Source organism: Nomascus leucogenys, chromosome 2 (assembly GCF_006542625.1).
Source record: "Nomascus leucogenys isolate Asia chromosome 2, Asia_NLE_v1, whole genome shotgun sequence".
In the NCBI taxonomy this organism is placed as follows: domain Eukaryota; kingdom Metazoa; phylum Chordata; class Mammalia; order Primates; family Hylobatidae; genus Nomascus; species Nomascus leucogenys.
In genome coordinates, this window is record NC_044382.1 from 52,162,361 (window position 1) to 52,180,824 (window position 18,464).

Below are 18,464 nucleotides of genomic sequence, written 5' to 3' on the forward strand. Positions count from 1 at the left end.
AACACTGGCCTGGCACAGGGCATGAGTTGGGAAATCCCAGGGGATGGTGAGCCTCAGGAGGGCATGCAGCAATGGGGTCCCTCACCATCTGGAAGACCACCCTGTTCTGCTCTCTTTCACAGGTGCGGAAGACAACTCGATCATCAGGGGCGACAAAGTCCACTGTGCTGAGCACCTCTGCAAGAAAACCCAAACAGATAGGGTCACTCAATGAAGATGCAAGTTCAACCCTAGCTTAAGCCCTGGAAGAAAACACAGCCAGAGTATAAGCTTCGAGGGGAAAGAGATCCTAAATGTATACCATTCTTACCAAAAATAACTATGCACATGGGAGGCTTCTGTGATGATGAGGATGGTCTATTTCCTGACCTGGGTGATGGTTGTTCATTTTGCAATTACTTGTGAAACTGCATGTTTGTGTTTAATGCACTTTTTCTGAATGGTGGTTAACATTTTGCAATGCTTAAAATGTTAAAACAGGGCTGGGTATGGTGGCTCACGCCTGTAATCCCAGCACCTTGGGAGGCCGAGGCAGGTGGATCATGAGGTCAAGAGTTCGAGACCAGTCTGGCCAACATGGTGAAACACCGTCTCTAATAAGAATACAAAAATTAGCCAGACGTGGTGGGGTGTGCCTGTAATCCTAGCTACTCGAGAGGCTGAGGCAGGAGAATCACTTGAACCTGGGAGGCGGAGGTTGCAGTGAGCCGAGATTGCACCATTACACTCCAGCCTGGGCGACAGAGCAAGACTCCGTCTCGAAAAAAAAAAAAAATGTTGAAACAAAATGTACATACATAGCCAGGCGCAGTGACTCACGCCTCTAATCCTAGCACTTTGGAAGGCCAAGGCAGGTGGATCACGTGAGGTTAGGAGTTTGAGACCAGCCTACACAACATGGCAAAACCCCATCTCTACTAAAAATACAAAAATTAGCTGGGCGTGGTGGAGGGTGCCTGTAATACCAGCTACTCAAGAGGCTGAGGCAGGAGAATCTCTTGAACCTGGGAGGCGGAGATTGCAGTGAGCTGAGATCATGCCACTGCACTCTAGCCTGGGCAACAGAGGGAGGTTCTGTCTCAAAAAAAAAAAAAAAAAAAGTCCATACATGGAAGTTTGTCTATGTTTCAGATATGGCCCAAATTTTCCCAGAAAACATCACTCTGAAGTTCAGCAAATTTACTATTTACTTACAGTGAGACAGGTGCTATGAGTGGAAGGTTACTATATAACAATCAATCTCCTATACTATTCATAGTTGCATATTTGCAAATGTGACTATTTGCTAACATTTATTTGTGACCCCAAAATCAATACTTGTGATGTTTTCACGGTCATCCAAGGACAGGAACAGAGTGGTGAAAGTTTCAAGTTGCCTGATGTGCATGTTCCCAACTGAGGGCAAACAAGGTGATGCTCTGTCTTCTCCCTTCAGCTCTCATACTGTCAACAAGTGTCCCTTTTGTGGTATATTTCATGCCACATTTCTGCATGTCTATGCTTTTTGTTGGTGATCTCACTGTTTAAAATGGTCCCAAGTGGCCGGGTGCGGTGGCTCACACCTGTAATCCCAGCACTTTGGGAGGCCGAGGCGGTGGGTTACCTGAGGTCAGGGAGTTCGAGACCACCCTGGGCAACATGGTGAAACTCAGTCTCTACTAAAATACAAAAAAAAAAAATTAGCCAGGTGTGGTGGCACACACCTGTAGTCCCCACTACTGGGAAGGCTGAGGCACAAGAATCTCTTGAGCCAGGAAGGAGGAGGTTGCAGTGAGCCAAGATCATGCCGCTGCACTCTAGCTTGGGCTACAGAGTGAGACTCCATCTCAAAAAAAATAAAATAAATAAAATAAAATGGTCCCAACCATACTGCTGAAATACTGTCTAATGTTCCTAAGCACAAGAATACTGTCATGGGCCTTACAGAGAAAATACACATCTTGAATAAGCTTTGTTTAGGCATGAAATTATAGCACTATTACACATGTTAGTGGGTTCAGTGTTAAGTGAATCAATGGTATATATTAAATAATATGGCTTTAAACAGAAACACATGGCCGATGTGATGGCTCAGTCCTGTAATCCCAGTATTTTGGGAGGCCGAGGCAGGGGGATCACCTGAGGCCAGGAGTTTGAGACCAGCTGGGGAACATAGCAAGACCCCCATCTCTACAAAAAATTTAAAAATTGGCTGGGCATGGAGGTGTGCACCTGAAATCCCAGCTACTTGGAAGGCTGAGGCAGGATGATCATTTGAGCTCAGGAGTTTGAGGCTGCAGTGAGCTATGGTCACACCACTACACTCCAGCCTGAGCAACAGAGTGAGACCTGGTCACAAAAAAGAAACCAAACAAAAACAAAGAAACACACATAAAACAAAGTTATGGACTGATGAGTTGATGAAAATATGACCAGAGGCTTGCACAAACCTAACCCTTTGTTTCCCCCAGGGCCAATGGTTCAGTATCTGCTCATTTGATGTTTAAAGCAACTTTACAGAAACAACAACTGTGCATAATGAGAAGCAACTGTATTTTATCTGTCAGCTTCCTAAAGAAGCTCCACAATAGGTACTACCATTATTAGCTTTCAAAGATCACTATACATGAAAAAGACTGAAGGTGGCAGATAGGAGAATATGCCTACCTCAAAGGCTGTCTTGAGAAATACATGAGATCTTTGATGCTCTTAAAGCATTTCCATACATGGACAGTGTTATTATCATCCAGCACTAAACAGATGAGAAGGCTTTTCGGGTGGGATAAAGGCAATGACATATTGAGAGAGGTAATCAAAGTGATCACTGACAGAGACAGCTCATGACTGGCAGGAAGAAGTATGAGAGAAGAACCACAAAATATTTGTGTGTTTATAATGCAACTCTGTTTATAACAGCAAAATACTGGGAACCCCTGTTAAGGCTCTGGTAAAATCAATTCTGACATAGTTGCCCCTAGGTACTGACATGGGCAAATGACCTAAAGATAAGTAAATGGCAAAACAACACGTGTTGTATGATCTCATGGGGTGGGGAGATAGATAAATATAGATATAGATATAGATATAGATATATAGATATAGATACATTTTTTTCTCCTTATCTTCGACCTAGAAGAGGGATATATATAAACATGTCATATTTTGTACACACACATTATTTACTATACGTATAGAAAAACATACATTATTCCTCTTTCTGATTACCTCTTTAGGTGTAGGATTATGGAGGATTTTCATTTTCTAGGTTACACTGATCTATAATATTGAATTTTTTATCACACAGAAAAAAATATATAATTTAAAATTGTTCGGCCAGGCATGGTGGCTCACACCTGTCATTCCAGCACTTTGGGAGGCCAAGGCAGGCGGATCAAGAGGTCAAGAGTTCAAGACCAGCCTGGCCACCATGGTGAAACCCCTTCTCTACTAAAAATACAAAAATTGGCCGGGCGCGGTGGCTCACACTTGTAATCCCAGCACTTTGGGAGGCCGAGGCGGGCAGATCACGAGGTCAGGAGATCGAGACCACGGTGAAACCCCGTCTCTACTAAAAATACAAAAAATTAGCCGGGCGTGGTGGCGGGCGCCTGTAGTCCCAGCTACTCGGAGAGGCTGAGGCAGGAGAATGGCGTGAACCCGGGAGGCGGAGCTTGCAGTGAGCCGAGATCGCGCCACTGCACTCCAGCCTGGGCGACAGAGCGAGACTCCGTCTCAAAAAAAAAAAAAAAAATACAAAAATTAGCCGGGTGTGGTGGCATGCGCCTGTAGTCCCAGCTATTCGGGAGGCTGAGGCAGGAGAATTGCTTGAACCTGGGAGGCAGAGGTTGCAGTGAACCAAGACCGTGCCATTGCACTCCAGCCTAGGCAACAGAGGGAGATTCTGTCTCAAAAAAAAAAAGATTTCACAAGCATATACATATGTATAAAAAACCTCAAGGAATATACCACAACTATAATCAAAGCAGAATAAGCCTCATCAATAAAGTATCAGCAAAACTACAGTTCATCACAATCACATTTGCACAGAGCATAGGGCGTCCACAGTACTTATATGTACCTTATCTTATTTGGTCCTCACTCCAACCCTATGATTTAAGTAAAGCAAAGACCATGATTTCATTTTACAGATAAAGGAACTAAGGCAAACAGAGGTCATATGGCCTGCCCAAGGTCACACACCTAGCAAGTGACCAAGCCAGGGCCAATGCTAAAGCCATCCTGACTCCAAGGCTCCTAGAGTCCCTCCTATGCTATGATACATCGTGATTTCTATGCCAGCAAGCCTGTGAGTGAAAGGCACTCTTAGCCTGTTTCATATCAGGCTTTTTGCCATGGCCTCTGGAGATCAGTGACTGCTCTCAAGGGAGCATGGGATCTACAGAATTACTCAATGAAGCCAGGCAAGACACTGTCACCCCAGGCAAGGGCAGTGGTAGTGCTGCTTGAGCCCAGCAGGGCATATGCATAATTCTGGAGCCAGATCTGTACTCACCATTAACAACTCTCTTGCACTGAATCATCTTGAGGTCGATCAGCTCCTGCAGAGGAATCAGAGGACGCTTGTCAGTCCTGAACATGTAGGCTCTGGGCATGAAGGATTTTCATCACATACCTAATGAGAATCGCTTGGCCAGTTGCCCTACTACCAACAACAAACCACGGCTTTTGGGACATGTAGTGCTATCCTCCCCACCCAAGCATGGCAAGCAGGAGCCAGAGTGAGCTACTCTCAATTAGCTGCTCTTCCCAGGAAACTTGGAGATGTTTGGGGCCTAGAATGAATGAACCACTTAGCCAGAAAGATAATAATCATCCAGGATGTATTCACTTGGAAAATTTCCTCACGTACTGGTCTCAGCAGAAGCCCACCCCATCAAAGAATATCCCACCTATCCCTAAGCAAAGGGCAGGTAGTGAAGGGCTCCCAAGAAACATCCAAGAACAAAACTGGAACCAGTGAATAGAAGCAAAGGGAGGAAGATCTGAGATGAACACAAGAAAGAAAAGTCTAAAACCCCTATCCAACATAGGTCACACTATGTGGAAATGAAAAGGGTGAGGTCCCCAACTCTGGAGATACTCAAACAGACTAAGGAAAGAAAGAAAAAGGGGGGTTCTTCAAAATCACATCATAAAAATGGAGGAAAACCTCCTATCTGCTGGAGGACTGAGATTCTCTAATTCTTAGTTGGAGACAAGACTGTTCTGCTTTGTTCCATCATAATCTCAGCAGACACCTGTCACACTGCCCAGAAGTTCATGCCCATGGATTCTGGGGGTCCAGAAAAGAAAAGAAGAGGCACTCACTCCTGGTACTAACCCCCATACTGATTCCCTATGAGCCCCAGCAAGTCACAACCCCAGCCAAGTGGGCACAATGACCTCCTACTCACTCATCGGAGTACCTAGGGACAATGGTCAAAGAATCCTCATAGTATCCACGGGACTTCCTCCAGCATACCCACCATCAGATTAACAAATGCTCTAGGTGTTTCTGTGGCCATTCTCTCCATGCAGTATGCAGGTCATCAAATATCTGATGACCACTAGGCCTGAACAAACAAATCACCACAACCAAGCAGTTTGGACATGGTTGACATCCAACCCCCAAGAATCAGTGTGGCATCCCAAGGGATGGGCAGAGCCCAACTCAGAGCCCCAGTAGCCAGTGATCCTAGTTGCAGGGACAGGCAAGAAGGCAAGTGGACAAGTAGGAAGCACTGAATGGTCTGTGCTTATAAAAAGAAATTCAGTAGCCAAACTGAGCTTTGGTAAGGACTAGAACAGGAAAAAGTAAGACACGTACCACATCAAAGATTGGGAAGTTTATTGTTTCCAAGTATTTATGGAAATCTCCATCCAAATATTAGCTAACAATTAAGCTAACCCAGGAGAACTTTATAGGCCACACATGGCAAAGAACACAGGGCTTACAAAATTAGTTCAGAATAGTCACTAAGCAAACAAACAACAACAAACCCTGGCCAGATATGATGGCTTACGTCTGTAATCCCTACACTTTAGAAAACCGAAGCAGGAGGATTGCTTGAGCTCAGGAGTTAAAGACCAGCATGGGCAACAAAGTAAGACCTTATCTCTACAAAAAATTTTTAAAAATTAGCCGGGCGTGGTGGCATGTGCCTGTGGTCCCAGCTACACGGGACGCTGAGGCAGGAGAATCGCTTAAGCCCAGATGGTCGAGGTTGCAGTGAACTGTGATTGCGCCACTGCATGCCACCCTGGGCAACAGAGTGACACCTGTCTCAAAAAAAAAAAAAAAAAAACACGCCAGGCATGGTGGCTCATGCCTATAATCCCAGCACTCTGGGAGGCCGAGTCAGGTAGATCACTTGAGGTCAGGAGTTCAAGACCATCCTGGCCAACATGGTGAAACCCCATCTCTACTAAAATACAAAAGTTAGCTGGCCATGGTGGTACACGTCTGCAATCCCAGCTACTCAGGAGGCTGAGGCAGGAGAATTGCTTGAACCAGGGAGGCGGAGGTTGCAGTGAGCCGAGATTGTGCCATTGCACTCCAGAGCCTGGGCAACAGAGCAAGACTCCATCTGGGGAAAAAACAACAATGACAACAACAACAACAATAACAAAAACTTTGTTATTTGAAAATATCAACAAAATTGACAAACTTTTAGCTAGACTGCCAGTGGAAAAAAAGAGAGAAGACCAAAATTATTAAAACCAGAATAAGAGAGGCCAGGCGCGGCGGCTCACGCCTGTAATCCCAGCACTTTGGGAGGCCGAGGAGGGCAGATCACGAGGTCAGGAGTTCAAGGCCAGCCTGGCCAACATGGTGAAACTCCATCTCTACCAAAAATACAAAAATTAGTCAAGCGTGGTGGCACATGCCTGTAATCCCAGCCACTTGGGAGGCTGAGGCAGGAGGATTGCTTGAACCCAGGAGGCGGAGGCTGCAGTGAGCCAAGACTGCACCACTGCACTCCAGCCTGGCAACAGAGCAAGACTCCATCTCAAAAAAAAAAAAAGGCCAGGCGTGGTGGCTCACACCTGTAATCCCAGCACTTTGGGAAGCCGAGGTGGGCAGCTCACGAGGTCAGGAGATCAAGACCATCCTGGCTAACACAATGAAACCCCATCTCTACTAAAAATACAAAAACAAAATTAGCTGGGTGTGGTGGCAGACACCTGTAGTCCCAGCTGCTCCGGAGGCTGAGGCAGGAGAATGGCATGAACCCGGCAGGTGGAGCTTGCAGTGAGCCAAGATGGTGCCACTGCACTCTAGCCTCAGCGACAGAGCGAGACTTCGTCTCAAAAAAAAAAAAAAATCAGAATGAGAGAGAAAACGTTACTTCTGACCTTAAAGAAATAAAAAGGATTATAAGGAAATAATATAAAGCATTGTATGCCAAAAAATTAGATAACCTACGTGAAATGGACACACACTACTGAATCTGACTCAAGAAATAAAAAATGGGAATAGACCTAAAACAAGAAATTAAGGCCAGGCACAGTTGGCTTAGGCCAACAAAAATTAGCCGAGCGTGGTGGCACAGGCCTGTAATCCCAACTACTGGGGAGGCTGAGACAGGAGAATCGCTTGAACCTGGGAGGCGGAGGCTACAGTGAGCTGAGATCGTGCCACTGCACTCCAGCCTAGGCAACAGAGGGAGACTCCGTTTCAAAAAAAAAAAAAAAAAAAATGAATGAAATCGTGTACTTTACAGCAACATAGATGCAGCTGGTGGCCATTATCCTAAGCAAATTAACACAGAAACAAACCCAAATAACGTATGTTCTCACTTATAAGCGGGAGCTAAGCATTGGGTACACACGAACATAAATATGGGAACAACAGACACTGGAGACTTCCAAAGACAGGAAGCAGAGAGGGGGCAAGGGCTAAAGAAGATCCTATTGGGTATTATGTTCACTATCTGGGTGACAGGATCAATAGAAGCCCAAACCCTCAGCATCACACATGGTACCCTTGTAACAAATCCGCATATATACCCCTGAATCTAAAATTTTGAAAATAAGAATAAATTTTAAAATTTAAAAAGTTTCCCAGGCCAGGGACAGTGGCTCACGCCTGTAATCTCAGCACTTCGGGAGGCCGAGGAGGGTGGATCACCTAAGGTCAGGAGTTCGAGACCAGCCTAACATGGTGAAACCCCGTATCTACTAAAAATACAAAAATTAGCCACTCATGCCTGTAATCCCAGCTACTTGAGAATCTGAGGCAGAAGAATCACTTGAACATGGGAGGCAGACGTTGCAGTGAGCCAAGATCATGCCACTTCACTCCACTCCAGGGCCTGGGCAACAAGAGCAAAATTCCGTCTCAAAAAAAAAAAGAGAAAAGAAAGTTCCAGCCAGGACAATTAGGCAGAAAAAAAATAAAATAAAAAGGCATCCATATTAGAAAGGAAAAAGTAAAAATATATTTGCAGATGATGTGATTTTTTTTTTTTTTTTTTTAGACAGAGTTTTGCTCTTGTTGCCCAGGCTGGAGTGCAGTGGTATAATCTCGGCTCACTGCAACCTCCACCTCCTGGGTTCAAGCGATTCTCCTGCCTCAGCCTCCCTAGTAGCTAGGATTACAGGCGTCCACCACCATGCCCAGCTAATTTTTTGTATTTTTTTTTAATAGAGATGGGGTTTCATCGTGTTGGCCAGGCTGGTCTCAAACTCCCGACCATGGGTGATCTACCTGCCTCGGTCTCCCAAAGTGCTGGGATTACAAGTGTGAGCCACCACGCCGGGCCAATGTGATCTTGTATATAGAAAGCCTATGGAAGTTTCCCCCACCCATACATATACACACACTAGAGACAGAGAGAGACAGAAAGAGAACATACATGCTAATAAACAAGTTCAGCAAGGTCAAGGACACAAGATCAATACACAAAAATCAATTATATTTTATACACTAGTAATGAACAATCCAAAAATGAAATTAAGAAATTCCATTTGTAATAACATCTAAAAGAATAAAACCGCCGGGCACAGTGGCTCACGCCTGTAATCTCAGCACTTTGGGAGGCCGAGCTGGGCGGATTGCCTGAAGTCAGGAGTTCAAGACCAGCCTGGCCAACATGGTGAAACCCCATTTCTATTAAAAATACAAAAATTACCCGGGCACGGTGGTGGGCGCCTGTAATCCCAGCTACTCGGGAGGCTGAGGCAGGAGAATGGCTTGAGCCCGGGAGGCAGAAGTTGCAGTGAGACGAGATTGCGCCACTGCACTGCAGCCTGGGCAACTGAGCGGGACTCTGTCTCAAAAAATAAAAATAAAACACATAGGAAATAATTCAAAAAAAGAGGTATGAGACTCATATACTGAAAACTATGAAACACTGTTGAAAGAAATTAAAGAAGACCTGACCCGGCCCAATGGCTCATGCTTTTAATCCCAGAACTTTGGGAGGCCTAGGCAGGCAGATCACTTTGAGATCAGGAGTTTGAGACCAGCCTGGGAAACACGGTGAAACCCTAGCTCTACAAAAAAATACAAAAATTAGCCATGTGGGGTGGAGTATGGCTGTAGTCCCAGCTACTTAGGAGGCTGAGGTAGGAGGATGGCTTGAGCCCAGGAGGCAGAAGTTGCAGTGAGCTGAGATCATGTCACTGTACTTGAGCCTGGGTAACACAGTGAGACCTCATCTCAAAAAAAAAAAAAAAAGAAAGAAAGAAATTAAGGAAGACCTAAATAAAGACATCTCATGTTCATGCATGGATTAGAATACTAAATATTGTTATGACAGCAAAAACCCCTAAACTAATCTACTAATCTATAGATTCAATGCAAACTCCATCAAAATCCCAGCTGCCTTTCTGGCAGAATTGACTAGCTGATCCTAAAATTCATATAGCAATGCAAAGAACCCAGATTAGACAAAACAATCTTGAAAGAGGAGAAAAAGTTGGAGAATTTATACTTCCCAATCTTAAAACCTACCAAGCTACAATAATCAAGACTGTGTTGTATCCTCAATTCACCAGTAAGGAGAAAGAAAAAAAAAGGCTGTGGTACTGGCATACAGGTAGACATACAGACCAGCGTAACAGAAATGAGAGTCCAGATATAAATCAAAACATCTATGATTAACTGATTTTTTACAAGAGCACAGACCCGGTGCAGTGGCTCAAGCCTGTAATCCCAGCACCTTGGAAGGCCCAAGCAGGAGGATCACTTGAGGCCAGGAGTTCAATACAAGCCCGGCCAACATGCCAAAACCCTGTCTCTACCAAAAATACCTAAATTAAGCAGGCGTGGGGGCATGCACCTGTAGTCCCAGCTCCTTGCGAGGCCGAGACAGAAGGATTGCTTGAACCAGGGAGGTGAAGGTTGCAGTGAGCCAAGATGGTGCCACTGCACTCCTGCGTGGGCAACAGAGCAAGACTCCATCTCAAAAAAAAAGAAAAGAAATTATTTCTTTTTAAAAACATAATTTTTAATTTGTTGTTTTTAAAAAATTACCTATTCTGGGTGAATATGACATACAAATGGCCAAAAAAGCATATAAAAAGATGTTCACCATCACTAATCATCACTAATCAGAGAAATAAACCACAGTGAAATATCACCTCATATCCATTAGGATGGCTACCATCAAAAAAAACAATAAGTGAGCCAGGCACAGTGGCTCACACCTGTAATCCCAGCACTTTTTTTTTTTTCTCCCTGAGACAGAGTCTTGCTCTGACACCAAGCTGGAGTGCAACGGCGTGATCTCAGCTCACTGCAACCTCCGCCTCATGGGTTCAAGCAATTCTCCTGTCTCAGCCTCCCCAGTAGCTGGGATTCCAGATGGGCACCACCACACCCGGCTAATTTTTGTATTTTTGTAGAGACGGGGTTTCACCATGTTGCCCAGGCTGGTCTCAAACTCCTGACCTCGTGATCCGCCTGAGTTGGCCTCCCAAAGTTCTGAGATTACAGGCGTGAGCCATCACGCCCAGCCAATCCCAGTACCTTGAGAGGCCCAGGTGAGAGGATCACTTGAGGCCACCTGTTTGGGACCAGCCTAGGCAACATAGAGAAATCCTGTCCCTACAAAAGATTTAAAAATTAGCCAGATGTGGCTGGGCATGGTGGCTCACGCCTGTAATCCCAGCACTTTGGGAGGCTGAGGCAGGAAGATCATCTGAGGCCAGGAGTCCGAGACCAGAGCACTTTGGGAGCACTTTGGGAGGCTGAGGCAGGCAGATCATCTGAGGCCAGGAGTTCGAGACCAGTCTGGCCAACATGGAAAAACCCCGTCTCTACCAAAAATAGAAAAATTAGCCAGGTACAGTGGTGCATGCCCGTAATCCCAGCTACTCAGGAGGCTGAGGCACAAGAATTGCTTGAACCCAGGAAGCAGAGGTTGCAGTGAACTGAGATCATGCCATGGCACTCCAGTCTGGGCGATAGAGCGAGACTCTGTCTCAAAAAAAAAATAAAAATAAAATAAAAATAAAAATAAATAAATAAATAAAATAAAATTAGCCAGGTGTGGTGGCATAAGCCTGTAGTCCCAGCTACTCAGGAGGCTGAAGCAGGAGGATCCCTTCAGCCCAGGAGCTCCAGGCTGGTATGAACTATGATCACATCACTGCACTCCAGCCTGGGCGACAGGATAAGACTGTCTCAAAAACAACAATCAAACAAGCATTTCTGAGGATGCAGAGAAACCGGAAGCTTTGCATGCTGTTAGTGGGATTGTAAAATGATGCAGCCATTATAGTTATGGGAAACAGAATGGAGGGTCCTCAAAAAATTAAAAACCACCATATGATCTAGCAATCCCACTTCTGGATATATAATCAAAAGAATTGGCTGGGCGCAGTGGCTCACACTTGTAATCCCAGCACTTTGGGAGGCCGAGGTGGGCGGATCACGAGGTCAGGAGATCGAGACCACGGTGAAACCCCGTCTCTACTAAAAATACAAAAAAATTAGCCCGGCGTGGTGGCGGGCGCCTGTAGTCCCAGCTACTTGGAGAGGCTGAGGCAGGAGAATGGCGTGAACCCGGGAGGCAGAGCTTGCAGTGAGCCGAGATCGCGCCACTACACCCCAGCCTTGGTGACAGAGCGAGACTCCGTCTCAAAAAAAAAAAAAAAAGAATTAAAAGCAGTGTCTCAAAGAGATTATTTGCACACCCATGTTCACAGCAGCATTATTCACAATTGAAAGAGACAGAAGCAACCCAATGGCCATTAACGGATGAATGGATAAACCAAATGTGATATATACATAGAGTATTATTCAGCCTTAAAAAGGATGGAAATGTTGTCACATGCTATAACATAGGTAAGCCTTGATGACATCATGCTAAGGGAAATAAGCCAGTCACAAACAATAAATAAGCCAGTCACAAATAAATAAATACTGCATGATTCCACTTATATAAGGTATCTAAAGTAGTAATTCATAGAAATAGAAAGTAGAATGGTAGTTACCAGTGGCTGGGAGAAGGGGAACTGGGGAATTGCTGTTTAATGGGTGCAGGGTTTCCGTTTCACAAGATGAAAAAGTTCTGGAGATCTGTTTCACAACAATGTCAATATACATAACACTACTGAACAGTACACTTACAAATGGTTAAGACAGTAAATCTTGTATGTTTTTGGTCACAATAAGAAAAAAAAACTTTAAAAATCACTCATTTCTCTTTTTTTTTTTTTTTTTTTTTTTTTTTTTTTTGACACAGAGTTTCGCTCTTGTCACCCAGGCTGGAGTGCAATGGCACACTGGGCACATTGCAACCTCTGCCTCGTGGGTTCAAGCGATTCTCTTGCCTCAACCTCCCAAGTAGCTGGGATTACAGGTGTGCACCGCCAGGCTCGGCTAAATTTGTATTTTTATTAGAGATGGGGTTTCACCATGCTGGCAAGGCTAGTCTCGAACTCCTGACCTCAGGTGATCCACCTGCCTCGGCCTCCCAAATTGCTGGGATTACAGGCATGAGCCACTGTGCCTGGCCTAAATCAATCATTTGTGGGCCTCTGGGCTGTGGCACTCTGGGCCTCTTAAGAACACTGCCTTGTCCCTTGATCCTACTTAATAAGAAGTTTAAGTCTAACAGGTCGGTGTCTCTTCACAGACTGGAACACCAGAGTCCCACCATTCTTATAAAAAGAAACAGGAACGCAGCCTCTGCAGCACCTCCCAAAAACTGTCATCACTCCTCAAAAATTCCTGGCAGACCCTGATGTGGTAAGACTACTGCTCCCTTGACTTTTACAGACTGGCTCATCCTCCAGAGGCTGAGGACTTTGTGGGTTGTGTTTTGTTTTGTTTTGTTCTGAGACAGAGTCTCACTCTGTCGCCCAGGCTGGAGTGCAGTGGCGCAATCTCAGCTCACTACAACCTCTGCCTCCCAGGTTCAAGTGTTTCTCCTGCCTCAGCCTCCCGAGTAGCTGGGACTACAGGCGTGCACCACCACATCCAGCTAATTTTTTGTATTTTTGTAGAGATGGGGTTTCACCATATTGTTCAGGCTGGTCTCGAACTCCTGACTTCAGGTGATCCACCTGTCTTGGCCTCCCAAAGTGCTGGGAGGCATGAGCCACCTCATGGTTTTTAAGGAGGTGCCTACATGCTTGATATGCACGAGGTCCTGTGAGCTGGGTGAGGTCATTTGATTACCTAATCCCACAGATAGGCCACCTCACATCAACTCCCCCCCACCCCCAGTAAGAACATCCGGGCAACTGGTACTCCAAAGCTCACTGGCAAAACAACCATTGATCCACCAGGGGGCACCAAACACCACACTCAGCCATGTCCCCGGGCCCAGTCCCAGCCACCTACACAACCCAGGTTGACCTGCCTGCCTGTCTGCTCTCCATAGGTGGCAGATCTGGGTGGAAGGCTTAGGTCTCTGCCTAGGTAGATACCCCTTTGTTTATTTGTAAGTTATACTGACTCTCTCAGGGAAGAGCACATCAAACAAAGCTAACACATTTTAATTCATATTTCCTCTGCTCCATACAGGAGCAGGACCCTGGAAGAAAGGAATGGGCACATTTACTAGGAAAACCAAGTCTTGCCCAATTAGGAGGGTTGCATACTGAAGTAATCACATAAATTGTGGGCCCTAAACTTCCAAAGGGCTTGAAAATAATCCTAAGGCTGGGTGCAGTGTCTCACGCCTATAATCCCAGCACTTTGGGAGGCCAAGGCAGGTGGATCACCTCAGGTCAAGGGTTCAAGACTAGCCTGGCCAACATGGCAAAACCCCATCTCTACTAAAAATACAAAAATTAGCTGGACATGGAGGCAGGCACCTGTGATCCCAGCTACTCAGGAGGCTGAGGTGGGAGAATCGCTTGAACCTGGGAAGCAGAGGTTGCAGTGAGCCAAGATTGTGCCACCGCACTCCAGCCTGGGAAGACACAGTGAGACACTGTCTAAAAAAAAAAAAAAAAAAATTCCTGTCCTCTCCAAGCCCTGACCTTACCCATCACGCCAAATCCCCCAAATGAATCTTCAGGCCTCCTTCTAACGCCTTCCTTCCTCTTATACTACAAACATACAAGTCATCTAGAAACAACTCTCTTCACCCTACTTCCTCCACCTCAAGCTACCTGCCTGTACCTTCCTTAACTGAAGGGGTAGTCAGCAGCCCTATTTCTATTCCCTCATCTGCTATTCATTCCTCAAGCCATTAACTCCATGAGTGTTCATGTCTATGTGCTACAGCTGTCCTCCAGTGGTCTAATTTTCTTTTCCCTCTCTCCCTCCTTCCTTCCTTCCTCACTTCCTTCCTTCCTTGCTTTTTTTCAAGAAACAGGGGGCCAGGCGTGGTGGCTCATGCCTGTAATCCCAGCACTTTGGAAGGCGGAGACGTGCGCATCACGAGGTCAGGAGATCGAGACCATCCTGGCTAACACTGTGAAACCCCATCTCTACTAAAAATACAAAAAGAAATTAGCCGGGCGTGGTGGCGGACGCCCGTAGTCCCAGCTACTCGGGAGGCTGAGGCAGAAGAATGGCATGAACCTGGGAGGCGGAGCTTGCAGTGAGCCGAGATCCCACCACTGCACTCCAGCCTGGGCGACAGAGCGAGACTCTGTCTCAAGAAAAAAAAAAGAAACAGGGTCTCCCTATGTTGCCAAAACTGGTTTTGAATACCTGGACTCAAGCGATCCTCCTGCCTAGCCCCCCACAGGCATGAACCACTCTGCCCAGCCTAATTTTCAAGTCAAATACCTGCTTGGTCTTCTTGCAGCTGGATTTCTCTGCATTATCTGACATGGTTAACAAACCTGACTTTTGCCTTCCCTGACACTACGCTCTTTTTTTTTTTTTTTTGAGACAGAGTCTTGCTCTGTCCCCCAGGCTGGAGTGCAGTGGTGCGATCTTGGCTCACTGCAAGCTCCGCCTCCCGGGTTCACGCCATTCTCCTACCTCAGCCTCCCGAGTAGCTGGGACTACAGGCGCCCTTCAACACACCGGGCGCGGTGGCTCAAGCCTGTAATCCCAGCACTTTGGGAGGCTGAGGTGGGCGGACACTACGCTCTTTTTAATTTGCCTATTTTTCTCATTCTTTTACCTCTTCTGTCATTAATTCCTACGCACCAACACACATACCCAGTACATAAGGGTATGTTTTCCGCCAATCTCCTCTTAAGTCTTCCATTCTCTCTATATAGTGGTTTTCTTTTTCTTTTGTACATTTTTTATTTTTTTATTTTTTGGTAGAGACAGGGTCTCACTATGTTGCCCGGGCTGGTCTCGAACTCCTGGATTCAAGTAATCCTCCTGCCTCAGCCTCCCAAAGTGCTGGGATTACAGGTGTGAGCCACCACACCTGGCTTATTTTTTTTAATATATAAATTTTTTTAAAAAAAGAGATGGAGTCTCACTATATTGCCCAGGCTGGTCTCAAACTCCTAGGCTCAAGTGATCCTCCTGCCTTGGCCTCCCAAAGTGCTAGTATTACAGCATGAGCTACCATGCCCAGCCTCTTTTAATTTTTAATTTTTATCATTTTTTTTTTTTGAGATGGAGTCTTGCTCTGTTGCCCAGGCTGGAGTGCAGTGGCGTGATCTTTGCCCACTGCAACCTCCACTTCCCAGGTTCAAGCAATTCTCCTGCCTCATCCTCCTGAGTAGCTGGGACTACAGGCACGTACCACTATGCCCAGCTAATTTTTCTATTTTTAGTAGAGACAAGGTTTCACCGTGTTGGCCAGACTGGTCTCGAACTCCTGACCTCAGGTGATCTGCCCGCCTTGGGCTCCCAAAGTGCTGGGATTACAGCCATGAGCCACTGTGCCAGGCCTCTTTTATTTTTTTAAATAGAGATGAGGTCCCACTATGTTGCCCAGACATGTCAGGCGACTTATCTATCCACCCGGCCCAGGGTATCCCAGAACGCTTCTGTGCTACCAGGCTCCTGGACCTTGGCAGGGTTCACAAGACTCATCAGTGTCACACATGTTCGTCTCCTCCAGCCTTTGGTGAACACCTATAAAATCAATTCCCATTCTGTCCCCACTAACTCCTGACCACTCCCACACACAAATGAAGAGGAGTCTGCACTTGTGGAGAAGCCCACCCAGAAAATCAGAGCCCCTTACCTCACAGTAAACAATGTCCGCTCCATAATCCAGGGCCAGCAGCCTCATTGGAAGAGTCCCTACCCGAACCATTGGGGCCAGGATTAGCTTATTATGGTAACACAGAGAGAGGCTATTCAAAATCATTTCCTTCTCTGTTACAGCCTGAAAAAAAAAGAGGAAACAGGAGTCAGAAATTCAAATGAAGAAAATCTCTCCTGTTATCAAGAGCAGGTTTCCCTTCTTCAAGGTTCTAGCACACAGTAGTTTGTTTTCATTTTCTTTTGGTTGGTTGTTTATGTTTGATTGATTGTTTTTGCTTTTGAGACAGTCTTGCTTTGTCACCCAGGCTGGAGTGCAGTGTAGTGCAGGGCTCACTGCTACCCAAGTAACTGGGATTATGGGCGTCTGCCACCACGACCAGCTAATTTTTGTATTTTTAGTAAAGATGGAGTTTTACAGCTGGGCACGATGGTTCACACCTGTAATCCCAGCACTCTGGGAGGCCGAGGCAGGCAGATCACCTGAGGTCAGGAGTTTGAGACCAGCCTGGCCAACATGGTGAAACCCTATCTCTACTAAAAAATACAAAAATTAGCTGGGCATGGTGGTGGGCACCTGTAATCCCAGCTACTCAGGAGGCTGAGGCAGGAGAATTGTTTGAACCTGGGAGGCGGAGGTTGCAGTGAGACAACATGGCACCATTGTACCCCAGACTGGGCAACAAGAGCAAGACTCCATCTCAAAAAAAAAAAAAAAAAAAAAAAAAAAAAAAAAAAAAAAAGATGGAGTTTCACCACATTGGCCAGGCTGGTCTTGAACTCCAGACCTCAAGTGATCTGCCCACTTTGGTCTCTCAGAGTGTTGGGATTACAGGCATGAGCCACTGCACCTGGCCTATTTTCCTTTTCCCTGCACATAAAAATTAGTATACATGCACATACATTCATCTAACAAATATTTATTAAGTGCCTAGTCTGTGCCAGTCACTGACCCAGTCTGCTGGGATACATTAGAGAAAAAAAAAAACAGACAAAAATCCCTGCTCTGGCAGTTTTCAATCATTTTTTTTTACTCGGATACCTGCACTGGAGTATCTGAAGCAGAGTTTTCATTCTAGCCAGAGAGTATAGGTAAAAAACAAAAAGCGTAACAAATAAGTAAACTACATAGTATGTTGGAAAACTGGTAATGCTAGAGCAGAGAGAAGGGAGATTGAAAGTGCTGGGGATGGGTTGCAATTTGAAATAGAGAAGTCAACATGGGCTTTAATGAGAAGATAAGATTTGATCAATGAAGATCCCTGAGAAGAAAAAAAAATTGAGCAAAGATTTGAGTTACTCAAGAAGAATGCACAGCAGAGGAAACAACCAATGCAAAGGTCTTGAGGCAAGAGATTGCCTACTGTGTTAGAGGAACAGCAAGAAAGCCAATGTGATTAAAGTGTAGAATGTGGTCAGGCGCAGTGGCTCACGTCTATAATCCCAGTACTTTGGGAGGCCAAGGTGGGTGGATCACTTGAAGTCAGGAGTTCGAGACCAGCCTGGCCAACATGGCAAAACCCCATCTCTACTTAAAATATAAAAAATTAGGCCGGGCACCGTGGCTCGCGCCTGTAATCCTAGCACTTTGGGAGGCTGAGGCGGGTGGATCACAAGGTCAGGAGTTCCAGACCAGCCTGGCTAACAAGGTGAAACCCTGTCTCTACTACAAATACAAAAATTAGCCAGCTGGGCCAGGTGAGGTGGCTCACGCCTGTAATCCCAGCACTTTGGGAGGCAGAGGCAGGTGGATCACCTGATGTCAGGAGTTCAAGACCAGCCTGGCCAAGATGGTGAAACCCTGTCTGTACTCAAAATACAAAAATTAGCTGGGCGTGGTGACAAGCGCCTGTAATCCTAGCTACTCGGAAGGCTGAGGCAAAGAATCTCTTGA

At 45.8% G+C, this 18,464-nt stretch overlaps 1 protein-coding gene across 9 annotated transcripts in view; it reads right to left on the reverse strand.

The window, feature by feature from the left end:
• DUS2 (dihydrouridine synthase 2) overlaps positions 1-18,464 on the reverse strand; it is a 59,863-nt gene that overhangs the window by 27,282 nt on the left and 14,117 nt on the right. For 8 of the 9 annotated variants that reach the window (XR_004026182.1, XR_004026179.1, XR_004026181.1 and 5 more), the window contains 3 exons: positions 16,551-16,694; positions 4,493-4,538; positions 86-177 (listed from right to left, as the gene is read on the reverse strand). Coding sequence is in view for 6 of the 9 variants with exons in the window: in XM_030795062.1 (XP_030650922.1) it covers positions 86-177; positions 4,493-4,538; positions 16,551-16,676 (264 nt within the window). In the remaining 3 variants the exon portion in view is untranslated. Of the gene's footprint in view, positions 1-85; positions 178-4,492; positions 4,539-12,423; positions 12,509-16,550; positions 16,695-18,464 lie in introns of those variants that run through there. The other variant, XM_030795078.1, reaches the window with a different exon arrangement.